Source organism: Myiozetetes cayanensis, unplaced genomic scaffold (genome assembly GCF_022539395.1).
Source record: "Myiozetetes cayanensis isolate MyiCay16 unplaced genomic scaffold, myiCay2020 scf5-8, whole genome shotgun sequence".
NCBI lineage: Eukaryota > Metazoa > Chordata > Aves > Passeriformes > Tyrannidae > Myiozetetes > Myiozetetes cayanensis.
In genome coordinates this window covers 19091462-19116478 of record NW_026087742.1, presented here as the reverse complement: position 1 = coordinate 19116478, position 25017 = coordinate 19091462, and the positions used below count along the sequence as shown (strand labels likewise).

The following is a 25017-nucleotide window of genomic DNA, read 5'->3' as shown; positions in this document are numbered from 1 at the left end:
ATGGCTGCTTCTGTCTTTTAGCTGTATTTTCTGTAGACAAGGAAATCAAAAATGTCCTGTGCTACTTATTGCAAAGTGTTACAACTCATGTTTACCTCAGGATGATCCTTCCATAATGAAATATCTTTTTAAGAAACCGTGTATTCTAAAGCTGTTGAAAATATCTGTTTTGCTAATGCAGTTACACCAAAGAAATGCTACTTCCACTACAGTGGAAGTCCAGTGCCATATTAATTTGCTTTATTGAATTATCTGCCTCCTGAGACATCAAACCACCCCCCCTAATTCAGATCAGTAACTACAGATGAAGTGAGGCCAGGCTGCTACCAGAAGGAAAGTGTCCTTCAGTTTTCCTGACAGCTGCATGTTATTGCTGGCTCTGCACATTCTCTGAGCCTGAGCAAAAATAGTACATGCCCATGGATTGAATTTAGGTTGCACTGGCATTAAGCTTGTGTTACTTTTAAACTCTGCAATTTCTGACAGATTATAGTTTGTAATTTAGAAATGTATAAAGTAAACAAAACCACAAAGTTCAGCTGTTCATTTTGTATCTATTTATAAAGTGGATTGTTTTTGATATGTCAAAATGAAAGCTCAACACTGAGGGAATATTGTTTCTGTGAATGAAATTGCTTGTGTGTTTGCCTTACTATTGTATATGCAAGCTCATTTTAAGGTAATATTTTTTAATAGTAATAGCAAAGTTCCTTCAGTTTTTCCCAGTAAATCATGTGAATTCACGGGGAATGGTCAGAAAAAAAGTAACTAGCAAAAAATGCTCTTCCAGGATTCATAATTTTTTTCAAGTGTTGCTTAAGTCTGTTTTAAGAGCAGGGTTATAGCTTGTGAACTGTACATGCATGATTTCAGGGAGGTGAAAAGCTTAACGTAGGGAACACGTTATTAAACTAAATTAAGTTTTGAAGGATTTACTGAAAGTATTTCTGGATAAAACTATGAGCTAAAGCATCGGTGTCCTTAAGTATTTTTTGTTCCACAGTTAACTTTCAGATAATGGTAATTTTCTGTCTCCCTCAATAGGTATCCTCAGCTCGAGGTATCAATGCTTACGGAAATACCTCAGTGATACAGATAGGTAATGTTTCAGGCTATATTGATACGCCAGACCCACCAACGATTATCAGCTATTTGCCTGGGCTTCTGTACAAATTTAGCTGTAGCTACCCACTGGAGTACTTGGTTAATAATACCCAGCTTGCTTCGTAAGTGTGCTTTTTAACTTCTATGTGTGTCATTACAATGTTTGTGTAAGCATGTACACATTCATGCCATAGCAGTATTGTCAACATAGTAATTTTTAGGTGTGTAAGAGTAAAGGGAAAGGAAAAGGCACAAAAAGAAGAGGTGATACAAAAAAAAAGGAAATTCTGTAGCATCATTATATGAGAAAACATAGTTTATGAAGAGCTGTGGTTATTAAGAGACCCTTAGATAATGTAAAACTTCCATTAAAATTCAAATGTTCTGATGAAAAATGGTAACAGCAAAAAAAAAGAAAAGAAGAATTTCTTCATGAAATAGTTTGTAGGAATGTAAATATAGAATGCAAGAGAAAATATTTGCATAAGTAAACCTTGTACATTATGAAAAGTGGGTTCCTTTTTGTTACTTTGCCTCTCTGCTAATTATTTTTCTGATTTGTGTTTCCAGTAGCATCCATTATTTTCTGCATAGTTAAGACTGTCAGTATTTCCACTATAAATTCCTGTTTCTGAAGTTTATAACCCAAATGCATAAATTATCTCCCTGTGATATGACTCATTGACTTTTTTTAATGATAAAACCCACTGAAGTATGCAAACACAAAAATAAGGTATCTTTCTTCATGATGGTTTTTGGTTTCTGGTTCTCTTGTAGGTCATCAGCTGCTATTTCTGTAAGAGAGAACAACGGTACATTTATCAGCACTTTGAATTTGTTGCTTTACAATGTGAGTATAAACCACAGTAATATGATTTGAACTAAATTAATCTCTGCACTAAGTGGGTACAAATTGGATTACCAGACCAAAGTATAGACTCCTCTTCATTATTTGCTATTTCCTTCTCACTCCTCCCATGAAGAAGGCCTTTCTTCCAGGCATCTTTGATTTCTGAATTCCCTTTTCCTTTTTGTTTGCATCTATCTGCTGTCTTGTATATACATGGTTCATCTTTGAGGTCACTTAGGCTCTTTGTCCTGTGTTTATACAGCTCCCCAATTTACAGCTCTGGTTTTCATGGTGTAGCACCACATCACCACTCAATTGTTGTAGTAACAACAATCATACTCTGGAGTGCATGGTTGTTTTTGCATTTATTACTTCTGTGCGTGTAAGTATGTGTATAGCTACATTGCACTTACAGAATAGTACAAAGTACTCTGTTTAAAATTATTCCAGACCTATTCCCTTAGCAATAAACTGTAGCACTTTGGCTGGGGTGTTTTTATGCTCAAGCTTCATCAGAGTGTTTCAATCATCTGTAGTTGTAGTGAGGGATGTTGAATTTGTTCCAGATCTATAGCCCGCTGCATACGTTGCCTTATGGTGTGGACTTTAAAGATTTTAAGGTTTAATAATTATAACAGTTTTCGTCCAACACTTCTTACTTATGTTTTAGATAATTTAACTTGAATATGCATTTAGTGTAAAAGCTTTTACCATGTAAAAATGGTTAGTGACCATAAAGCATGAAAAATGCAGACTTCTACTTAATATTAACCCCTGAAATTATGTTTTTGTGTTGATTAAAATTTTTACTCATACATTTTAAGTACCTGATTTAAATATCAATTTTTCAATCTATCAAACATCATTTTTGTAAATTATGAATCTGATTTTTTTTGCATTATTATTCATGCCATCATGCTGCTGAGTTATAATTCATGCAACTGATTTAAAAGTCAATGCTTTATGCTTTGAACATAATGAGCTATAAATATTGCAGCAGGACATTTTTCAACAGCATGCTTTAAAAAAATCATGTTTGTTTGAAAGTGTAGAGCTCCAAATAACAACCTATAACCTGTTAAAATGAAGACTTACTTTTCTCATTTTTAAATAAACCTGTGATCAAAAAGATGGGGCAGAGTGAGAGTAGGCAAATTTCTCCGTCAGGCCAAGCATAGACCACAATGTATTTGCTGCCTTTAGGGCCCAATTCAGAAAACAGTGAGGAATAAATGTTAGTGGTGGTCATACTGAGCACAGTTTTTCCTTAAATACCACACACCAAGATGTGCTTTTATTCTCCCTACTTCAGTAAGCTTTCAAGTTGACCATGAACAGGAGTGTCTTATCTTTCTGATTTCAGTCATATTACTCACCCCAGCGAGTAGCACTGTCATGAATAACACTACTAACGCTGGCAGATTCAAGTGGTGGATGTGCCCTTCTGCTTCACATCCTAGGGCTGGATAAATGGAGGGACAACTTGTGCATTGCCTGCATTTTGCCCAGTTCTTTGGACACTTAATATCTTGTGGGTTTACTTGGTCCCTGTTAGAAATCCTGGTTTTGGGAGGGACCTCCAGACTTGTGTCTGCTCCTGGTATTGGTGAGGGGTTGTACACTGAGGCATCTCCTGGCTGCAAGTAGGCATACTTTCAAACTTTAGCTGTAGTGTTATTTCTTAAGATTGACTGATAGTCTTATCAGCTCAACTCTATCTTCCCTCACAAGGTGTTGTTTACATTTATTTTGTGACGTTAGTACATGTCATTGTTCGGAAAGACAAGAGGACCCCTTATGATAGACTCAGAGTTTAACAGCAAAATGTTTAATGGGCTTTCACAGACCTTAAGTGGCTATATATTTTTATGCCTTCTTGCAAATATCTGTCTGAATGAGTAAAAAATACTCTATAAGAATAAAAGAACAACTATGTAATGTAATAGTGAGGGTCTTGCACTTTTTAATCAGTTGCAAAATGTGGCAGAATATGTGTTATAGAAACGTAAAACTAATTTGAAAGAAGGCAAACCTATCTGTTTTCCCTTGAATGGATCTCCAAGGACTTGCTCTGTGTATATCTGAGCTGGTCTTTCTGTGCATGTATACCTCCCATGGCCTCTGATGCTGCACAGTTTGGATATTGGGCATGCTGGGAATTTTGGTATTGTTACCTCTGAAAAGAATCATTTGAGTTTTGTCCTTAATCCCTCTTGCTGCTGTAAACTACTGCTTGCTGTGGCCTCGCTTGCCACACTGAACCTGGTTAAAATTCTATGTAACAAATTTTTTCATGCATATTGAGTGTTTTGAGCTCTCACAAGAGGTCCCAACATGCTGAGTGCCTGTGCTGTTGGCATTAGCAACCTATTTGACATAGGTGTTGTTATCACTAAGTGTGTTTTAATATGCTGAATTAACATCTGTCACACAGATCTGTTTCATGGCTTTGTTGCTCAAGTGACATTAACAGTTCAGACTTGTGAACAAGAAAATTACAAAATAGCTATATCTACGTAGTAGTATATGGGGAATTCCCAACTTTTATGTTGAATACAGCTTTCTTGAAACAATTCTTTTGAAATACTAGAATTTAAATGAAAGTATTTGTTACTTGTAGTCTTCCATAAGCCAACATCTATAGAAACTACATTTTGCTTAACAAAATCTGTCTGCTCTCCTGGACTGTAGCTTAAGATATATAAAACCTGGTGGCATTGCTAATCTCCCCTAATTCACATAACCTAAACAACATTTCCTGGGAAAGGGTACACTGTGACCACCCAGCTAAGTTCCTCCTTTAGGAAACCACAGTAGCTGCTACATTTGCCTGAGGGCCCTGGGAGACTTACTGGAGTGTCAGTGAATGGTACCTTTTCTTTAATCACTGATCCAACCACTTCATTAAATCATAAACAGGTTCTCCCAAATAGTTGCATAGAACGAGACCTGTCAAGTGTTTTTCATCTTCATAAACAAACGTGTAGATAAATGCTCTGGCACTGCTTTTTGCTTCTTCCTTTACAGGGGACAAAGTAAATGATCATTCTATATTGAAAGGCCAGAAAAATCAAAGGAAGTTCAGTCTGTGGATGCAGGTGGATTGTTAAAGTGGAATTTCTGTTACAATGAGGCAATGTTTGTTTTTCAGGATTCAACATACAGCCAGCAGCTCCTTATTCCAAGTACAGGTTTACCTTTGAAAACCAAAATATATGCAGCTGTAAGAGCAACCAACCTTGATGGCAGGTACCATAAAGGATATTATTCTTGTCTTCCTTGCTATTCAGCTCTTGGTGTTGCAATTTCTTTTCTGATTTAGAAGCATCTACCTTTCCTCATAGCTCTTTTGTGTGTCAGGATAATGGTTGGTGTTCAATAATTACCCACAGGAGGGTATCAGGTCCTTGGTGGGGAATGAATATTTTACTGAGGTTCTTGTTATGAAAGTTTTCCTGTTTTATACTTTAAATCCTATATTGGTTACATTTAAGAAAAGTCCTCTGTTTGGTCAAGTGAAAAAATCCAGAGCTTTCAAAAGTGGGTTGGTTTTCAATTCTGGTCCTCTGTGGCCATGACTTATGAGAAGAGGTGTACAATGTGTGTTGGTATGATGGTTGACTTGCATGAAACCAAATGATTTGATTTATACAATTCTGCTGATGTGTTGTGCTCCTTAATTTTTTAAGCAGTGTGCAGAAACAGAATGACTCATACGTGACCTTTTAAATACAGTAATGCAGCATCTATGTAACAGCCTACATTATCTGTTTATATGCTTTTCCATCTGTCTTTTACTTATCTCACTTACTCTCCAGCCCTGCTCTTCTGTTACCAAATCACCTTATCCATCACTTTATCCCCTGTGCAGGTGGAATGTTTTGATGGACTATTGTTACACCACTCCATCTGGTAATCCCAACGATGACCTTCGATATGACCTTTTTTTAAGGTAGGTCCTGTGTTAACCCAATATTTTGTTGTCCTTCCTTAGAAAAAAAATTACAAATCTCTCCAGCAGTGGTGCCCTAAGCTGCCCAGAAAGTTTAAGCATTATTACCAGGGAGGACCAAGGGATAGACTTATAGATAACAGGTCAGAACTTAATATTGTGTGTGAACATAAACATAGAAGCAAATGCAAAGTCGTAAGAATTACAAAGGTAGGAAACCATATATCCAAAATAGCTCTACTAGAGATAACATAAACACTCAAAATGAATAGCTAAACTGGCCTTTATTATTCTCCCAAAGGTAACTGTGGTGAATGACAGTGATATAAAACATCATAGACTCCAGACCAGGAAGGTAGTTAAGTAAATGATTGAATATAAATAGATTCTCCTGCTTCTACTTCAAGTAATAACATTTATTTGAATTGGAACTTCGAAAAACATCTTGGAAGTATCTCAGATAAAATTTTATCCGTGACAGTTACTGGAGAGAGACTGTCTTCCCTCAGAGTTACCTGTCTATACTGGTTAGCATACCTGATTGCTTTTTGCTTCAGGTCTCAAGTTTCTTTAATTCTGGAATTAAATGGTACCTTGGTTATAGCTATGGTGTTGCAAAACAAAGTGTGGTGCTTTTGTGTGAATGTGTTTCAGCACAGGACTGTGCAGCCTAACAGGCAGGTTGTGTCTGCCCATGTTACACTGTGTTCTTTTCCAAGGAACTAAAGCACTGAACTTGCTGCTTGAGTTATTTTATTCTCATCTAAGAGCTTCAAAATACTAATAGAGCTGCTCATCCTAGTTTTACTCTTGTTTACGAAAAACAGCTGTGACAAGGACCCACAGACAACAATAATTGAAAATGGCAAGAGTCAAATGGGCCGGTTTTCCTTTGAGGTGTTTCGCTTTGTGAAACACAAGAACCAGAAGATGTCAACAGTCTTCCTTCACTGCGTGACAAAGTTGTGCAGAGCAGATGACTGTCCCTTTCTTGTGCCAGTAAGTTTCAGTGGACAGAAGCTGTTGTTAAATATCTGGGTATGAAATAGGCACTGAACTTCTTCTGCATGCAAATGCTGTGGAAGTTTGGATGGCACAGAATGAAGGTGACTTGCAGAGACTGAATTAACTCATTTTTTGTGTCTAAAGGAATGTGAAACAACTAATGAAGAATATGGAAATGAATATTCTCATCTGGAGATAATGAACATGAGAAAAGGCCTTTTCACCTTGTGATCCTTAATTTTTAAAAGTAACCACATGCAGACAGCTTAAGAGCTGATGTTCTTAGTATAGCAGCAAGGTATTCATAATCACAGTGAATGAAGAGAAATGCCTTAGAATAGAATTTACGGAATACTTAAAGGTGTAGGAAATTCTGCTATACTGACAAGGAAAATTTGTATGAGTTCCTCATTGTGAAAAAATACTATGTCTCGTATAGTTTATTATCACCTCCATTATAGTTTTGAAACTACCGTTTCACTGAAGTTCATGAAGTTATGTCAATTCAAAATTATCTGATTTTAGGAGTGTCAGGAACAACAAATACATTTTGGAAATTGAGACATTTAAATAAATATATAAATGCAGAATGTTCTGTGACATAATGCTTCAGCATGCAGCATTTCCTACTGAATGACTTCTCATTTAGATTTTTAAAGTGCTACCTGTTCAGTATACTTCTGAAATTTTATATGTTATTTTATATTTTTATGTTACACTTTTACATAATTCATTTTGTATTTAATTTATGTTCTGAGGTTTTTGAAGTTCTTTCACAATAACCATGTTCTTTCACATTAAAGAAATGCTCTTGGTTGAAGCATGCTTGAGTACCCAAGATCATTAAGGCAGACAATAGGTTACAGATGTTAAAGGTGGATTCCAGATGAGAGTGCTGGGGATTCTTTTAGTGTGAGTCTTTGCTGTTTAGAACTCCAAATGTGGAAATTCTCAGTTGAGAAGCTTGCTAGGGTAGGGATTGTCAAGCAAGACAGATTTGTTGGGGAAAACTGTCTGTAAACATAGCTTTGGGAAATTAACTACTGAAAATTTAATATACTTTAGGACGGATCTTGTGCACAACAGCGATGTAGTTTTGTAAACAAAGTGAGGTAAAATACAATGGGAAGGCAGGCATTTGTAAGATACACTTCTAGGAAATATTGCAGCTGTTTTTATTGCAAAATACTCTAAAATAAGAAATAAAGTTGTAGTATTACTTATCAAAGAGTTTACATTAAAGCAGGAAGAACAAAAGGACCCTAATTCTATTCCACTCTGAATCTGTGACTGTTTTGATTGACCACTCAGATTTGCAGTAACAGAGAAAGGAGAGATGCTGGTGGGAGGACAACTTGGAGCCCTCAGAGCACATCTGGCAATGCTGTAATCTCTGCTGGCCCCATCATTACAAGGAGTGGTAGGAATGAACAATCTTTTTCTATGGACTACAGGAATTTCAGAAACCTGGGGAAATTGCAATTTAATATAGATTTTCAGTGACTCAGAGAAAGGATGAATTCTCTGTGCATTTGCTCAGTATTTTTTTCCCTTCTGTTGGGGTCTTTGGTAGAAACTTCGAGCTAATATTTGTATGGCTCTCACGTGTTTCCTACTACAGCAAAATCACTGTGGGATACTGTTATACATGTAAGGCCATTATAATAAGTCCAAACTCAATGGGCTGATGTTTTTTTTAAAGTCAGATTTCACTGTAGATAATAGGATTTAGGCTACTATGTTCAGTGTTGCAACCTAATTTGGACAGCTAATGAATATTCACTGTCACTTTCTATTCACCATATCTTCCAGTTTCCCTCTGGGTTTTTATCTAAGTGTTGCCTAAAATTAATACATGTTATGCCTAGCCTTCATCTATAAGAAGAATTTACAAACACATTGTAAATTTTAAACAGAGGGGGCCAAAACCCACTGCTTTAAATTGAGGCTGAAATTACATGATTTCCATTTTTATTGCCAAAGTTTTTCAAAGAAAAAAAAAATCAGCTCTAAATACTCTAACTGTAACCTGCAGTCTCTGAAAAGAATTTGTGACTGATGTTGACTAAATAATGAAAATAAAGTATTTGAAAAAGTTTAAGAAATTACTGCTATTTATAAGTAGTTGCAGTTAAGCAACTGATTTTAGCAGTCTTGGGTTTAGGAAGATGAGAGTAGGACTGAATTTGATCTAGAGAAAATAATTTAAACCCTTGGGATTAAAATCCTTCTCTATATGCAAAGGATGTTCTCCAGAATGGGGAACCATCTAACAAGAGACCATTTTTAGAAAAAATACACTGTTATGAGCAAAATTTCTGCTATGAAAATGAATAATTTTTTTGCATTATACGTGGTCCCAATTGAGTTGCTGCTATCTGATTAGTCAAGAAAAAGTGAGAACTAACCTCAAAGTTGCATACATGAGTACTTATGGGAAATGAATGACAGATCTGCTCAGCCAAACATGCATGTTAGAGTAATGCTGCCTTAGGCAAGGAATGGAAACTAGACACAGCTTGTTATATGAGCAACCCCTATTAGGTAATATAGCTTATGATTCAAATGCTGTGAATGCTATTTTTCCAATTAAAAAAAATATTTATCATTTGCCTTTAAATATTGCATAGCTTCAAGCAAAGTGATCTGTCCATGGGTGTTTTATGGCCCCAAAGAAATGATGAACAATTTTATAATTTCATGACAACTGTTGAGGTTGTTTAAATGAAAACATCAATAAGGCTGAAAAAAAGAAAATAATTTTTTAGGTTTTTTTCTGCTTGAGATATGGGGGTAAAACTTTTTAGATTAGAAATTCTTATCCATCTTCATAGTATGCTTTTGGAGCAACCCTCTCCTGCTGTGACAGAAGGATAGTTTGATGTTAAGTACTCAAAAAAAGGGGATTCAGTTTAGAATTCTGCCATGAATTTCATAAGTGGCATTGGACAAGTCCCTCAATCTGACTCACGCTTCCCTTTTTCTTCTGGAGTAGAAAGGATTTAGTCTTGCTGTCTCTTCTTATTGATAAAATAAGCACATAAAAAACATGAAGTTCATGTACACTATAGTTAACAAAATAAAAGAGGGAAGATCATAAGAGAACTTCAACAAAACTATCTGTGTTTGGATGAGGAATGCCAGGGTGAAGTGCTGGCTGGCTTTGGTGTGATGCTGCACTGTTTTCAAAACCAACTTTGGCCCAGCTTTAGCAAAGATACAGAGCCCACCAAACCTGCTTTACGCTACTCACACACTTGACAGTATTAGTATTGCAGCTGCATGGATGTGCAGCCTCTCACTTCCCTCCTTCAGGTCCTGGGGCTGGGTCCTGTGCACACTGGCATCCTCAGAGGCCTCTCAATTGATCCGCGTCTCCCCTTTACTCCAGTCACCAGTTGTTTTGGCAACAGAGCTGTTTATGAAGCTGCCTTTGTAGGAACTGAATAGATCCCCTGCAAATGAGTAATGGTCCTTCTTCTGTGTAGTGCTGAACTCATATTTCTAACATTTGGTTCTTTTCAGAGGAGTGTTATTCTTTTGTGTTAATCTAAAATAAGTCATTACAGGAGGCATACACAGAAGAAAATGTTTTAGTTTCTGTATGGAAGCAAAGCAGGAACCTACTTGTGAAGTTGGAATTATGTAGCTTTTGATGGATGTCTCAGTTAAACTTGGGAGACAGCTGCTCAAAACAAATGTATATATGAGCTGTGCTTACAAGTTGAGCAACCCCCCAAAATATTGACAAGAAATTTAATTCTGAAAGGGACAATGGCAAGTAAGTAAAAACTGGAGACGAAATACAAATGTTTCTCTGGATATAATGCCCCTGTGTAACTGCCAAGAGAAAAATGAGCATAGGGAAAGGGCATTTTTTGTAATAACTTATGGTCACTGATATATTTTTCCTTGTAGAACACAAGGTAATTTCTTTCCTATAGAGATACTTTATAACATGATTAACAGTGAAGGGATTTGAGTATAATATTGTGTTTATAGTTCTATTTTTGTAGCGGGACAGAACAGAACTTGCCACCTTTTCAGTTAAGAGGTTCCTGCATTAAGGTGGTGTTGGTTTGTTTCTCTACAGAATATTAAATAGCTTCATATTGGTGTGCTGATATTGAAATTGAAGCAAAGTCATGTAATTAATGTTATTGTTGGTATTCTAACAAAAAGGCTTAAAGCTCCTAGTCAACATGGCAAGTAGAGCTGATGTACTTTTAAAATGAAATGAGGACTATTGTCAGTTGTGTTGCAAGGGGGGAGAAGATAAGCAGAGGTTTTTTAAAAATATAACATATGCCTTTTTTTTTTACATAGATGAGACGCCAACCAACAATTCAGAGCTTGGTAAGTTAATCAGAATTCCAAGAAACATAAAAGAAGGTTTATGAGTGAAACAGAACTGAGGAGATGAACCATTTTGATTGATATCTATGCACTGCCTTTTTTTTTTCCTTCTTTCTGGAGCTTCTTTTTTTTTTTTGGGGGAGAGGGTGTCTCATTTAAATGAGTCAATACCAACATGCTCAAAAGAAAGCAATTGGTGAGTCTGGAATTCTCAGTTTAATTTGTGTGCCCAGCCCCATCAATATAGAAACTTCTAATTCCTAGGATGAGATGGAAATTAAGATCTGCTGCTATGTCATATGAGGGCGAGGGAACACTATAACCACCAGATGCAGAATCAGACTTCAGCAGTAAAATTTTCTCATGCCACACAGGAGTAGAGCAGGAAAATGGTTATTATGGTGCAGTCCAGCTCAGTTTGAAGCTAGAAGATTAGAGTTGCAGTTCCTGTTCTCCTGACTCTTAACTGCACAAAGAACCTATGGAGAAGCTTGGATAGAAATTATGCCCAGCTAGGGCAGTGAAGGAAATAGGCTGCAAGGGAGATCAGCTCTCTAAGTTTTAGAGTGCTTTTCCTTTGGGCACTTGGAGGACTTGTTTCAGCCTGTCTGTTAGTGTTCTCTGCTGGTAACAAGGAGTAGCTAATGACTAAGAAAGGATGGTCAGGGTAACCAGGTGGTGCATTGGGCCATTCTACCTCGTACTGCTTCATAACAAGACTAAGTGGAACAAGGAACATATTCTGTCCTTTGAACTCTAATACTATTTGTTCCTTTCTTTTCTTGACTTAGAACATATAAAGGCAGCTACCTTTCTTGCCTGTCATGGAAACAAAGTTCTCCCTGTAATTAATTTCTCCCTGGTGTGCTCCTGCTCATGGATATAATTAAAATAATAAAAACCAGATTCTTTATTTGCTGCACACAGTTTGCTGTGTTAATGGCTGCTACCTGTCCTTCCCATCCAATGAAAGCAGCAGCCTTCTCTATCCCAACAACCTTTCATTTTCCTGTTGCTGTCCTAGTGGAGGGCATAGAGGTACAGTAAGGTGAGATTACTACTGTAGCAGTCAGAAAGCAGCAGAGTGTTGAGAAGGGGAGGGAAACATGATCAGCAGTGCTGATTTCTTTTCAGCTTTGGTGAGTAGGGAGAGATCACTGATGTTGAGGGCAGGTGGCTGCTTCTGGGAGGAGCAATCTGGTTTCTCAGACAGAGGCTGTGTTGTCATTTCACCTCACTCTCCAGCAGTAGTGATGGCAAACACATGGTTGTACTTTAGCTAGTACCTACTACTAAAAAGCTTTTATCCCATTCCTGCCGGAAAAGATACTACAGGCTGCATGTGTGTGGTTTGGTATCTCAGAACTGACCCATGAACAGACTGTTGAACTGCAATAAGTAGTAAATATGTTACCTCTTCTACCTGAGAATTAAGAAACACATTAGAAGCCCTTTGTGAAGGTGTACAGACAAGCTTAGAGCAGGTCTGATATCTGGTGCCAGATATGCCTGCTAAAGATTTATATACACTTTGAATTGACATGTAGTTAATGACAGTGTGGAAGAAATCCTTTCATTAACTTGATTAGGCCACAAATCCTTATACCTCTGCCTTCATAGTTCTTGGACAATGATAGTCTTGACTTAAGTAGCAGAGGTCAAGGTTGGTCACTAGCACATGAGAGATTATGCCTTAGAAGGTATATATCTTTATCCCCCAGCATGACTGATATTCAAAGAACTAATAACTCTTTTCAAAATGTACTTAGATAAGCTTTATCCAAGGAGACAGATGCTCATTCTGAGGTACAGTTTTAGTTCCTTCACTGCAATTAAATTGTATATAGAGTACTCTAACAGGAAGACAGAAGTATTTGGCACACCTGAGAGATTACAACCAGATCTTACCTCAGCATTTTTCTTCTCATTGCAGCTCATACAAATGGACCTCCTTTCCAGCTGAACTCAGTCACCAGTGCGCTGATTTCAGGCATTGTCGTCCTAGGAATATCAAGCATTTTCTTTTTTGTGTGTTCTCTAACTCTTCTGCACAGGAATTGGCCCAACGGTTCAGTCCTGAGTGGCATCCGAAACCCAGTTTTCAACTGAAAGTGATGATTTATTTGCACTTTTTCTTTGGGGTTGCCTTTCTTGTCTGTGAAATATGATTCCATTAAAAAGTAATATTAAGGCAACACTCCAGTGGTATCCAGCTTCTATTCCAGCTGTTCTATATTTTTAGATTTGCTAGATCTTGTGTAGGTAAGTGTCAGTGATATTGGTAACCAGCCTAGAAAATGATGAGAATCTCAATTGTGTTTGCAATCAGACTGCATGACATTATGCCCATGAGTGTGCTGACAATAGAGCTCATATCTTCATCTTCTCAGTAAGGTCTCAAAGCTGAAGATGAGAAGCTTTCCAAGTATGTCATTTTTATACAAAACCTGACACATTCAGGAAAATTCATAAGTTCATAAGCACCTATTAAGCTAAGGATCACTTCTCTTTTGTCTTTATGTTTTCCACAAATTTATAAAAACAAGTGTGTCTCAGGAGGAACTTGTTTTCAACTATCTTAGCTAAAAACAACATTAGGGGGAGTCAGAACAAGGGACTTTTACTTATTAGTAATTTAGAAATATTTTCTTAGATATGTCTTCCATTGACTTGTGGTGGAATTCTGTGAAGGACAAAATCTGGCTGATTATCTTTGAGTCAAATGGTTTAGGGCAAACTGCAGTTGGTCCCAGAGAACAATGCTGCAGCTCTTAAGGTGAATAAAACTTTTTCCAGCAAAAACCATTGAGCTGAGAATCAGTGAGAGCTTTAAATTGAACTGATGTTCATCAGAAAGTTCATTTTGCACAGAATTACCACATGTGCAGACTTCAGCCAAATTCTATCTCTGGAAACTGCTCCAAGGGGAAAAGTATTCCTTCCCCTCCTGACTCCTCGAATAGGCAAGCTAATACAAACAAGTATTGCCAAACCTCTCCTCACAGAAAATTATTTTTTTGAGAACAATCTGGCAGTTGATTAAAACTCTCACTAATATCCTAATTTGTAAGGGCAGATTTTGCCCCATGAGTTTTTCAGTTTTCAGATAAGGCTTTCCTTTCTACATCAATCAGTGCTTATTTCTTTAGCAGATCTGCATGGATTAGGCTTCACTGCATGGATGATGGGGAGAGGGCAACTAGAAGGACAACAGGTTACAAGCAGTACTGTACTCTTGACTCTAGCCAATCTGATGAACATCAGACTTACCTGAAGTGAGCTTGAGTGACCACGTGCCCTCAAACAGGAGCACATGGCAGTGGCTTAGCTGTGTAGAATAGTTGTAAAAATGCTGATACTAGAGAGGCCACTGTAGATACAACATATTAAGCTGGACTGGATAGACGGTTGGGATTGTGGTCATGCATACAGCAGTCAAATTTCATTTTTTGTGTACTGTACATATTGGCCTAGAAACACCTCATTGATATTTATCATCATCCTGTGTTAACCATGTCTGTGTTTTCACTGTTGTGACAGGGCTGGCTAATGATCAGAGCTTTTTGGCTCTCAAAACTAAAGACAAATACAGACTTGTTCTCAGTTTTCTCTGATCCTGCACATGCTGTATAAAGGCCTGTTGTTTGCAAATTCCACTGTGCTGTAGGGCGGTATCCCTAACAACCAATACTGTGCCTGTTTTCCTCCAGTCTTAATACCTCAGAAACATTTTTTGCACTTCAGGGGTTAGGTCTGATGACATGTAAAACACGATTGTTTAATAAAATTATTATAAACATTTCAGAATGGCTGCTTTGTCTGAACTGTTTTTCCTCCCTCAGTCAAATGGTTAGTTTTGTGCAGGTTTTCAGGGGCCTCATTCTACAAAGATGAAAACTGGACATGCTGTTTAAGCTGTTTTGGTAAGAGCTTTCAGGATATAGGATAAATTAATATAATTATGTCTTTACCACATTCTTTTAAAGGTCAATAAACTCTGGAGATTTATATCCCAGTCCAGGGATAAATAAATTCAGATAATCTATTTTAATTTACTCATAAAGACAACCACAGAAATTCCATTAATGTAATTACTACTTAGTAAGGAGCTGTAACTTAGCTGAAAGTTTCCAGTGATGGACATAGTCATTAACATTCTTAGAAAGTTGTTTCAACAATTAATTGCTGTCTTCAGTACTTTTTAAAAGATTTACTAATGTCAAATGCCCATCTTAACTTGCCAGACATTGGAAACTGTTGAGCTTATGTCTGCTAGCCAGACGGAGATCCTTTTTCTAAAACAAATTCCACAGAGTTTGGTTACGGTCACAGGAAAAGAAAGTGAATAGTGTTGGAAATAAAAAAAGTTGCTGATATAATATCATACCAGTTCTATTGAATTTCTCTGTATTTCTGGAAAGACAGGTTGTTACTTTTCTATAAGCAAGTGTATTTTATAATAATTAACAAATTCATGTTGACCAAACTTCTTGAAGCTTGGGTAGCCCATTTCAAAAATGGAGTTGTTACTCAGTAATGCAATATGCAAAATGTTTTTCTTTTGTTTGTTAAAATTTCCGGAGTGGCTTGTTTTTGTGAAGAACCAGATAAGGTGATATTTGTGTAACTTTTCCTCACATGGAAATTATTAGGTACCTACGGGTGATCTTCCACTAGCTAAATTAGTGGATAGACTTCCAAGAGTCATCTGTAGGAGTCATTACTGACTTCGCTATGGGTTGTGAATGTGTTTGTCTCCATCGTACATTAAATGAGAGAAATATCTTTTCCTCCTTGGTAAAGCAACATGGAGAGTCTCAAGTGGAAAATGATGTCTAAACCCAGGCTTATTCATTTGCAGATTTGACATGGGACTATTTTATGAATTTTAGGGGAGGTAAAATCTTGAGCCAGGCTGCCAAAATACTTCTACGATCCTCCTCCCATTTTTTTTTGAAAGAGATGTACATGTATTTAGGAACACGTGGAAGCCATGACTTGTGACCTCAAAAGTTTCAAGTACCACGTTAGGCAGAAGTTGGGTGTATGTGCATTAAGGTTACTCTCTACTTTTTGAAGGGCAGGATGTTAAGTTAGAGGGAAGGGGGAATGGATTGAAAATACAAATTACATATGGTGGGCAGGGACTTCTGGCGTTTGAGAGATTGAGTTCTAAACAGAGTAGTGAATTAAGAAGACAATTTGTACTTTGGATGAAGGATTTCAGGCAGGATACATAATGAGAATCTCTCAGGTGCTTAGTGAAACTGAATTACTAAAAGAATAGTGGCTCTGATAATACAGCCACCTGTATTGGGGTGCCTGTTATATGTGTTTTAATGCTTTTTTTGCACAGTGGTCAGGTTTCTTCAGGTAAGCAGAGTGTATTGAAGTGTTCTCTGGTCTGTGACCCAGATTTGGGAGAAAAGAAACTGAGATTTTAAGCTCAGTTCTAAATCTGGTAGAATATAATAAACCTATAAGGAAATGGAAACACCCACTGGATTCCTGTCCTTGGAAGAAATAAATGGCATATCCAACTGGATTTGTGTACACCAGTGCTTGGGATAAGTTCAGTTGATATTTGAGAAACAGGCCTTGGCTAAGGAACCTGGAAGTAAGTCACACTTCCCAGGTTATTTGGCAGACAGTATTTCCTAATCTTGATATCTCTTAGATGGTGGTTGTTGCAGACATTCAGTATGCTCAATGAATAGGCATCCTGAACTGCTCTGGGTCTCTGAAATGTGTTTTTCAAAGTTGCTTGTTTTGCATTTAAAAAAAAAAAAAGGCAAAAAAAGCGGCTTGCTTTAGTGTGTTTTCAACCCATTTTCCTGGGCTGAGGAATGAATCAGGAAAGGCTCCACGTTGCTACCAGTAGTGCACTGTATTTCCCATCAAGACAAAGAGGCTGAATGATACCCATTACAGGTAATGTCCAGAGTGGGTGAAGAAGTATCTGTTCTTGTGACTGTTTTCTCCTCAGCACTATAATCCTTTCTGTCTTGACTCAAGCTCAGCTCTATTCAGTCAATTTTATTATTCTTATGAGAAGATAACATCTCTCTGCTCAGCAGCTGTTTTAAGAGTCAGGCACAGTGGTTTTTTTAGTGTGTTTTAAATTAATATTTTTTAGAAGTTTTTGGTTGGTTGTTTTTTTGTTTGGTTTTGTTGTTGTTGTTGTTTTTGTTTGTTTGTTTTGTTTTTGGTTTTTTTTTTACTTTATGAAGGGGAATTAGCAAACTAGACCAGTGGGTCCAATCGCAGGTTACTTTATAGAGCAGATATTCGTGATTGTTGTTTTTCCCTCTCCAGATTCTAATGGATAAAAATAATGATCCTGTTAATTCAAATGTGATTTGCAAATGACCGTTAGGGCAAAAGTTCAGGATGGGATCTGCACTGGATGATTCACTTGACGCATACAAGCATGTACACTCACCAAATGTGTGTTCTGCACAGGCTTGCATTCAGTCTGGAGCCAGTGACAGGTAAGTACTGGCTGTGTGCTATCTTGCTTGCAACGTCAAACCCTACTTCTGAATGTCAGGGGCTGCACAGCTGAGTCAATGCCATAGGAAGGACTAATGCACGTGGAGCTTCTCTCCCTCACCCCAAAACATGGAGCAGTAGGTTGCATATTGTCATCACAGCACTGTAATTAATATGCCCTGAGCCATGAAATGCATGGCCAGGACAACTGCTCTTAGTCACCCACATCACTGTGTCCTAGTGCCTCGTTGCCTGTGAGTCTGACTCTGGCAGTGCTCTGCACATGCTTTGTAACTCAGCAAAGTGGGAACCCAGCCTTGGCAGTGCTTCTGCTCTTTGTTTGTACTGCTGCTCATTGGTACTGCTGAGCAGCTTGTTCTGCTGCACATGAACTCCACATAGACTTAGTCTGCTGGGAACACTGATTAAATACACAAACAAAAGTGTGTGAGTTAGCGGGAAATCACTGAGTAAGCCCCTTTCTGGATAATTGTGTTTGCTTCCACAAATGAAGGCAGAGGGGGAGGTGGCAGAGCTATGTCCTCAGATGCAAGAGCAGCAGCTCCTGCAGAATGGGCTGTCGAGATGTCAAGTAGCAAGGAAGAGAAACAACCTTTTTCCATGTGTTATGTGGTAGGGATGTATCATGTTTTATGCTGTTGATGGGGCAACCACATGTTTGTTTGTCTTGGTACACTCCATGGCAGTTAGTGTATAATGTAGGTTCTGTTGTATAAATTAGGACAGACTGTCATCCTAGGGAAATCTGCTTTGATACTGAGCCTACAACAAGATTACAGGTGTACAGACTGAAAACTGAAGCACTCACCTACTTTACTGTTGCACAGGTCACTTCTGCAGCAGCAATGTGCCTTTTGCTTCGGTGACACTAGGGTGTTCACCATGCTGTCAGCTTCTTTATCAGTGCTTGTGGAGGACTGCACTGGTACACTGCTGAGATAAGAGCTTCTCTCTGGGAACATTAATTAAAGTATTGCACCAGGTGTTTCTGGTCTGTCAGGCCTGAACTGTGTGCATGATTTGTGCCTTGGCTCCTAATGTTAGACGTGTTTTGAGTATAGTCCTCTTTCATTTTCAATTCTAATTCTTTAGAGTTGAAATTACCATGAGCCCATGATGGTGCTTTGACTATTCTTAGCATTTTTCAGATCTTCAAATTATTGAAGTCTATTAGGTTCTCCATTCCCTCAACAAGTGTTCCAGCCCTGACCATCTTGCTGGTCTTCCACCAGACTCGTTTCAGTTTATTGATATTTTCCTTCAATGGTGAGGACCAAAAAAGAAAACTGTGTATCTGAGTGATGCAGAAAGTGAGTACTGAAGGACAATTACTTCCCTCAGTCCATATTCCTGTTCATACAGCCCAGGACACTGTTGACCTGCCTTGCTGCCACGACCCACTGCTGGCTCCTGTGCAGCCTTCTGTTCACCAAGATCCCAAAGTCCTTTTCATCAGTGCTGCTGTCATCATACTAGAAAGAAGAAATAATAATATTAAGAGGAAGCAAAAAAATGTTAAGCAAAAGCAAAAAGTTTTACGAATATTTTTGCACTTACCTCATCGTTCAATAACTTTTTTGGTCGATTCCATTTTGGACTGGCGTTGTGAAAAAATGACGCTGAAACACTGATTTACATGGATGTCAATTCAGCATGAGGGTCCTCTACAGCTACTGAAATAAAGTAAGCAAGATATTTGTGTTCTCAGAGGGCATCCTTCTTAAGAACTTCCTCAACTGTTTGTCTGTGTGATTTGTACAGGTTTACTCTGGTGCTACAGAGGTTATTTGCTATTCTCATTGTTTTACGCGTTTTGCGGTGCAAAAAGTCTGGAGAGAGATATATATCCTTCTTCTGGTTTATGTTTCTATGATTGAATGGGTTAATTCTGCTTATGCCTGTGTTGGGGCTGCCAATAATCTCTTTTAAAGCAGGTATGGAGATGATTGCTTGTCATTTCCTGCCTGCAGATAGAGAAGCTGAGCTTTGCTGTAGTTTGTGCTGCCTGGAAACAGCTTCCCCCTGTGAAGAATACCTCTGTAATGATTACCAGGCTGTGAGTATGCAATAGAATAGCTAATGGTGTCTGCATCTCTTGATTCAATGTGGTAAAAACAGTTTGGCCTCTCACGGAGTTGCCTCACAAACAGTTCCTATTTGAATTGCTGAATGTGTGCATTGAGATAAGCATTGTCAGCAGGTTGAGGGAGGTGATCCTGCCCTTCTACTCAGCCCTGGTGAGGCTGCATCTAGAGTGCTTGTCCAGTTCTGGGCTACTCAGGATGAGAGATTCATGGAGCTCCTGGAGGGGGTCCAGTGGAGGGCAACAAAGATGATTAAGGAACTGGAGCATCTCTTATGAGGAAAGGTTGAGAGAGTTGGACCTGTTCAGCCTCAAAAAGAGACGGCTGAGAGGGAAACTCATCAGTGTGTATAAGTATGTGAAGGAAGGGTGCTAAGAAGATGGAGCCAGGCTCTCGGTGGTGCTAAGTAAGAGGACCAGAGGCAACTGGCAGAAACTGATGAACAGGAAATTCTATCTGAATATGAGGAAGAACTTCTTTATTGTGTGGGTGACCAGGCACTGCAACAGATTACCCAGAGAGGTTGTGGTGTCTTCTCACTGGAGATATTCCAGAACTATCTGGATGCAAACTTATGCAATTTGCTCTAGGATGGCTCTGCTTGAGCAAGGAGGTTGGACCAGATGACCCACTGGAGTTCTTTCTAGCCTTACACAGTCTGTGATTCCGTGACATGGGTATATATTATAGAGATGCAAATTTTGTGGTGTGAGCTGCGTGCTGCTTTTTCCTACTTTTCCCCACTTTTCCCCTTCTGTACATAGTTGCTTTCCCTTTAAAATTTTAATTTCCTAACTCAGAAGCTCTCTGAAAACTTTCCTTCTCTAATATTCATCTTTCAGTGCCTTCCTCAGCATTGTTAGGACAGGGGACTTCACTCTCTAACTTCTGCTGTAATTCACTACGTCTTTTACCATTATAATGCTTCTGTTTTTCTGCTCTTTTTAAAGCTGCTAGGGACAGTAGGAAAGGTATCTGCAGAAGAAAAGAATAAACAACAGTCTGACTTTTTTTTTCCTCTGTTGATTTTTTGCAAGATATTAAGTATTTACTGAAGTAAAGCAATGAAAGTCAGGATTAGCAAAGTAGCTTTTGGGTAGGTTTTTCTTTGAAAAAAAAAGAATCTGTTTATCTTTGCAGCTTAGATGAACTATCTCTTCTGTCTTCCTAGGTTTTAGAAAATGCTTTATCTACATTTTACTGTAATTATTTTATTGGATGACTTGACTGATCAGGGTTTCTTACAGTAAAATATAAATATGGGATACTAGCATACAGAGAACACATGAACTATGGAGGTTGAGAGACGAGCTTACAAAACAAGTTTTTTATTAACATTTTATTCATTCAGTCATCTGAAAAGTTATGCTATTTTAAAATCAAGGAGATAGATAGAGGTTCCTGTGAGATAAAACAGAGCTCTCAATGCCATGTATCCTGCTTGACTAACCTGGCTCTTTCCATGACAAAGTGACCCACTTAGTGGATAAGGAAAAGGCTGTGGATATTGCCTGTCTAGACTTCAATTAAGCATTTGAAACTGTGAGCCACAGAATTCTTCTGGAGGAACTGGCTGCTCATGGCTGGATAAAAAAGAGCATGCTCTTTGATGGGTAAAAAACTATCTGGATGACCAGGCCTGGAGAGTGATGGTGAATGGAACTAAATCCAGTTGGCAGCTGTTCACTGTTTAACATCTCTATCAATGATCTGAAAGAGGTGATGGAGCACATCCTCAGTAGGTTCACAGATAACACCAGGCTGAGTGGGAATATTGATCTGCTTGAGGGCAGAAAGAATCTACAGAGGGATCTGAACAGACTGGATCAAGGGGCTGAGGACAACAACATGAGGTTCTATAAGGCCAAGTGCCGGGTCCTGCACTTGGGTCACAACACCCCCTGCAGTGCTCAGGCTTGGGGAGGAGTAACTGAGAAGTGGCCCAGTGGAAAAGAACCTGGGGGTGTTGGTTGACAGCAGCTGAACATGAGCCAGCAGAGTGCCCAGGTGGCCAAGAAGGCCAATGGCATCCTGACTTGTATCAAGAACAGTGTGGCCAGTAGGGCCAGGGAAGTGATTGTACTCAGCACTGGTGAGGCTGTACCTCAAGTACAGTGTCCAGTTCTGGGTCCCTCACCTCAGAAAGAGTATTGAGGTGCCAGAGCATGCCCAGAGAAGGGCAAAGAAGATGATGAAGGGTCTGGAGCACAAGCCTGATGAGGAACTCCTTAGGGAACTGTGGGAGTTTTTTTAATCTGGAGAAGAGGAGGTGCAGGGAAACCTTGTTACTCTCTCCAACCACCTGAAGCTCAGTTGTAGCAAGATGGAGGTGGTCTCTTCTGCCATGTCTTAAGTGAAAGGACCAGAGGAAATGGCCTGAAGTTCACCAGGGAAGGTTCAGATTAGATATTAGAAAAAAGTCTTTTCACTGAAAGAGAAGCTAGGCACTGGAATAAGTTGCCCAGGGATGTGGTGGGATCACTGTCGCTGGAAGTGTTCAAGAAACATCTGAATGTGGTACCTGGGGATATGGTTTAGGGGTGATTTTGGTGGTGCTGTGTTCACGATTGAAATAGATGGTCTTGAAAGTCTCTTCCAATCCTGATGATTCTGTGTTTTTGAGGTGGCAGAAACTGTTTGGATGTGGTGGTTGTGGTGAGGCTTGGTTGATAGCCAAACAGGAAGATTGGGAATATGAGTTAGATGTGACTTGTGCATCTCCTCGGCAATGGGATCTGGCATCTAGTTGTGTCCTGGGTCCCACTGAGTCAAGACAAGCCTGTACAGTCCCTAGCTGAAGGATTACTTATTGACCTTGTAGCATCTGTCTTGAGCAAGTACTGGGAGAAAAGCTGAGGTACAAAGTTGTGGTTAGCAAACTATGTTGTGGTACTTGCATAACCTTTGTCCACTTTGAGGGCTGGGTAAGACATCTCCTGGGGCAGCTACCAGAAAATAACTACCAAACATAACTAAAACACAAATCCATGCCCAGGTTAGTGTGCAATTTACTCTTGGAGTACTGTGAGGACAAACACTGGCTTTTCGGAGTGCAGAGTGCCCACCTCCTGCCATGCTGGAACAACACCCATATGTCTTGTAGAGCATCTTTCCCACAGCATGTCCCAATATTTAACATTGTGGGTTGGATAATGACAGAAAAAGCAGGAAGGGGGCAGGATTAAGAGGAATAAGCTTGAATGAAAAGAAGTTTTACAGATGAAAACTGAAAATATGTCAAGCCCTGATAATTTTCTTGAATCCAGACTGGAGTTGTCTTAAGGATCTATTTCAGCACCTTCTCTGTTTTGACACATTAGCTGGGTGGACTTTAGCTCCAGACAACAATGCTTTGGGGTTTATTTTAATAAGTAGGGATTAAGGTGTCACACCAGTAAGTTAGCAAATATTATGATAGATGCACAGATATGATCAGGTCTTGCTATTTTTGTTTCTGTACTAGCACATTTCCAGGTCAGTCAAGGCAGCATGAGGGACTGATGAGCTGCTGCTGTTAGTTTATGGTGATGTTAGTAAATTAATTGAGGAGTCAATGGGAATCATTCAGGTTAGTACGCTTAATGCTGTGGTGTCAGCAGTGTTTTTGTAAGCTCAAAAACTGACCATATTAGCACTGCTGGTAGCACTGGCTGTATGAGGCAGTTTCTTGGAGTAGTGTTGGGAAAAAATACTTCTTTTGCAGTTGTCACACTTCATATTTAGCAGTAGAGAAAAGGTACATAGTGATTATAAAGATCAACATTAAACAATAAAAATGTGGTATTTATCAGGAATTAACATATCTGTACATAAAGAGCCAAAATTCTTGACCTTATCTCTTGCCCTCTGTTTAAAGATGTGAAGCTTCTTTCCTGTGGCTTCTGATGACAGCTCAATACCTCTTTCCTTTTGAGACTGGTTCATGCCACAAATGTTGGGAGAAATCAGAGCCCTGCAGCTCATATTATCTCTCTTGGTGTTTTATACCGTCTGTCAATCATTATAGTATTGAACAAGGCCATTTCACATCACCCAGATGAGTTCTGAGAAAATGACTTTGTGCTGCAAAATAATATTATGTTTTGATTTTTTAATGCTCTATGTTGTGCTGCAATACGATGAGATCGTTTTTTCTTATAATCTCGTACCATTATTTGCTTTCTCTGTGGACAAAGGCCAAGCATCTGCCCTTTGCATGTGCATTAAACTCTCTGATGACAGCAAGAAGGATTAATTTTTTTTTCTTAAGGAGTATTGATTGGGCAGTCAAAAAAACCAGCAAAAAATGCAAATAGATGTTTTCCCCTTCATACTAAAACTTTTATTCTCTGTAAAAAAGAGACAAATCTAAGAAGCAGTTTGTGGTTTTGAAGTGCACAGCACAGTTCTGACTAAAAATCCTTATGCATCTGTACCAAAAAAGTCTTTGTGTTAAGGCCTGTCCTTCCAGAATTAGACCTTGAGTAAACTGCTTTCAAGGTGGGGATCCCCTGGTTTGAGAGAAAGGCAGGAAAGCTACTGCTGGAGCTGGAGTCATTGACAGCAACTGTCAAATACCAGCAAATGACAAGAAAAGGAAAAAAAAAAAATCACTTTTGCTTTAGTGACTCAGAGTTTGGCTCCCCTCTGTTTTCAGGCAAGTATGGGTAGTAAGTAAATATACACAGTACCATCATCTGAAGGGATGAATTTAAAGGCTGTAATTTCAAACTTCACAATATCCCTATTGGCCAAAGCAAGTGCAACTTCTTTGACAGATCTCACTCAATAAATGCACATTTATGTTTACTTAGATATTTCATTCGAACTTTCGACCATCTGCTATCCATTGTCTGCCAGATAAAGGTTTTGAATCACCACTAATACCTAGATGTGACTTACTGACATACATGTGTGAAGGATGGTGTGAGGTCTGCCTGGGCTCATTTTCTGTCCTCAGTTGTAGACTTGTGAGCAAGTGCTCTTCCTGTGCTTGTTCCACAGAAAAGCAGGTGGGTCCAGGTGCTGCCTAGTATCTCTCTCCCAGAGCTCAGGCCTGATCGTGGTTTTTCAGGTAAGGCATCCCACCTGAGGGCAAGTGGGATGCAGCATCGCCATTAGGTTGTTTTTTCAAAGTTGCTGCTGTGCTGTAGGTTAAAACCAAAACTGTTGGA

The 25017-nt window shown here is 38.7% G+C and overlaps 1 protein-coding gene across 1 annotated transcript in view; it reads left to right on the top strand.

Annotated features, from left to right (window-relative positions):
* The window catches only part of ZPLD1 (zona pellucida like domain containing 1), a 29156-nt gene extending 15392 nt beyond the window's left edge, over positions 1-13764 (top strand). Inside the window, exons 4-11 of the mRNA XM_050333016.1 lie at positions 1045-1226; positions 1882-1954; positions 5106-5203; positions 5826-5906; positions 6734-6905; positions 8223-8331; positions 11238-11267; positions 13201-13764. Coding sequence (XP_050188973.1) covers positions 1045-1226; positions 1882-1954; positions 5106-5203; positions 5826-5906; positions 6734-6905; positions 8223-8331; positions 11238-11267; positions 13201-13376 — 921 coding nt within the window. The 3' untranslated portion in view covers positions 13377-13764. The remainder of the gene's footprint in view (positions 1-1044; positions 1227-1881; positions 1955-5105; positions 5204-5825; positions 5907-6733; positions 6906-8222; positions 8332-11237; positions 11268-13200) is intronic.
* Positions 13765-25017: the final 11253 nt, after the last annotated feature.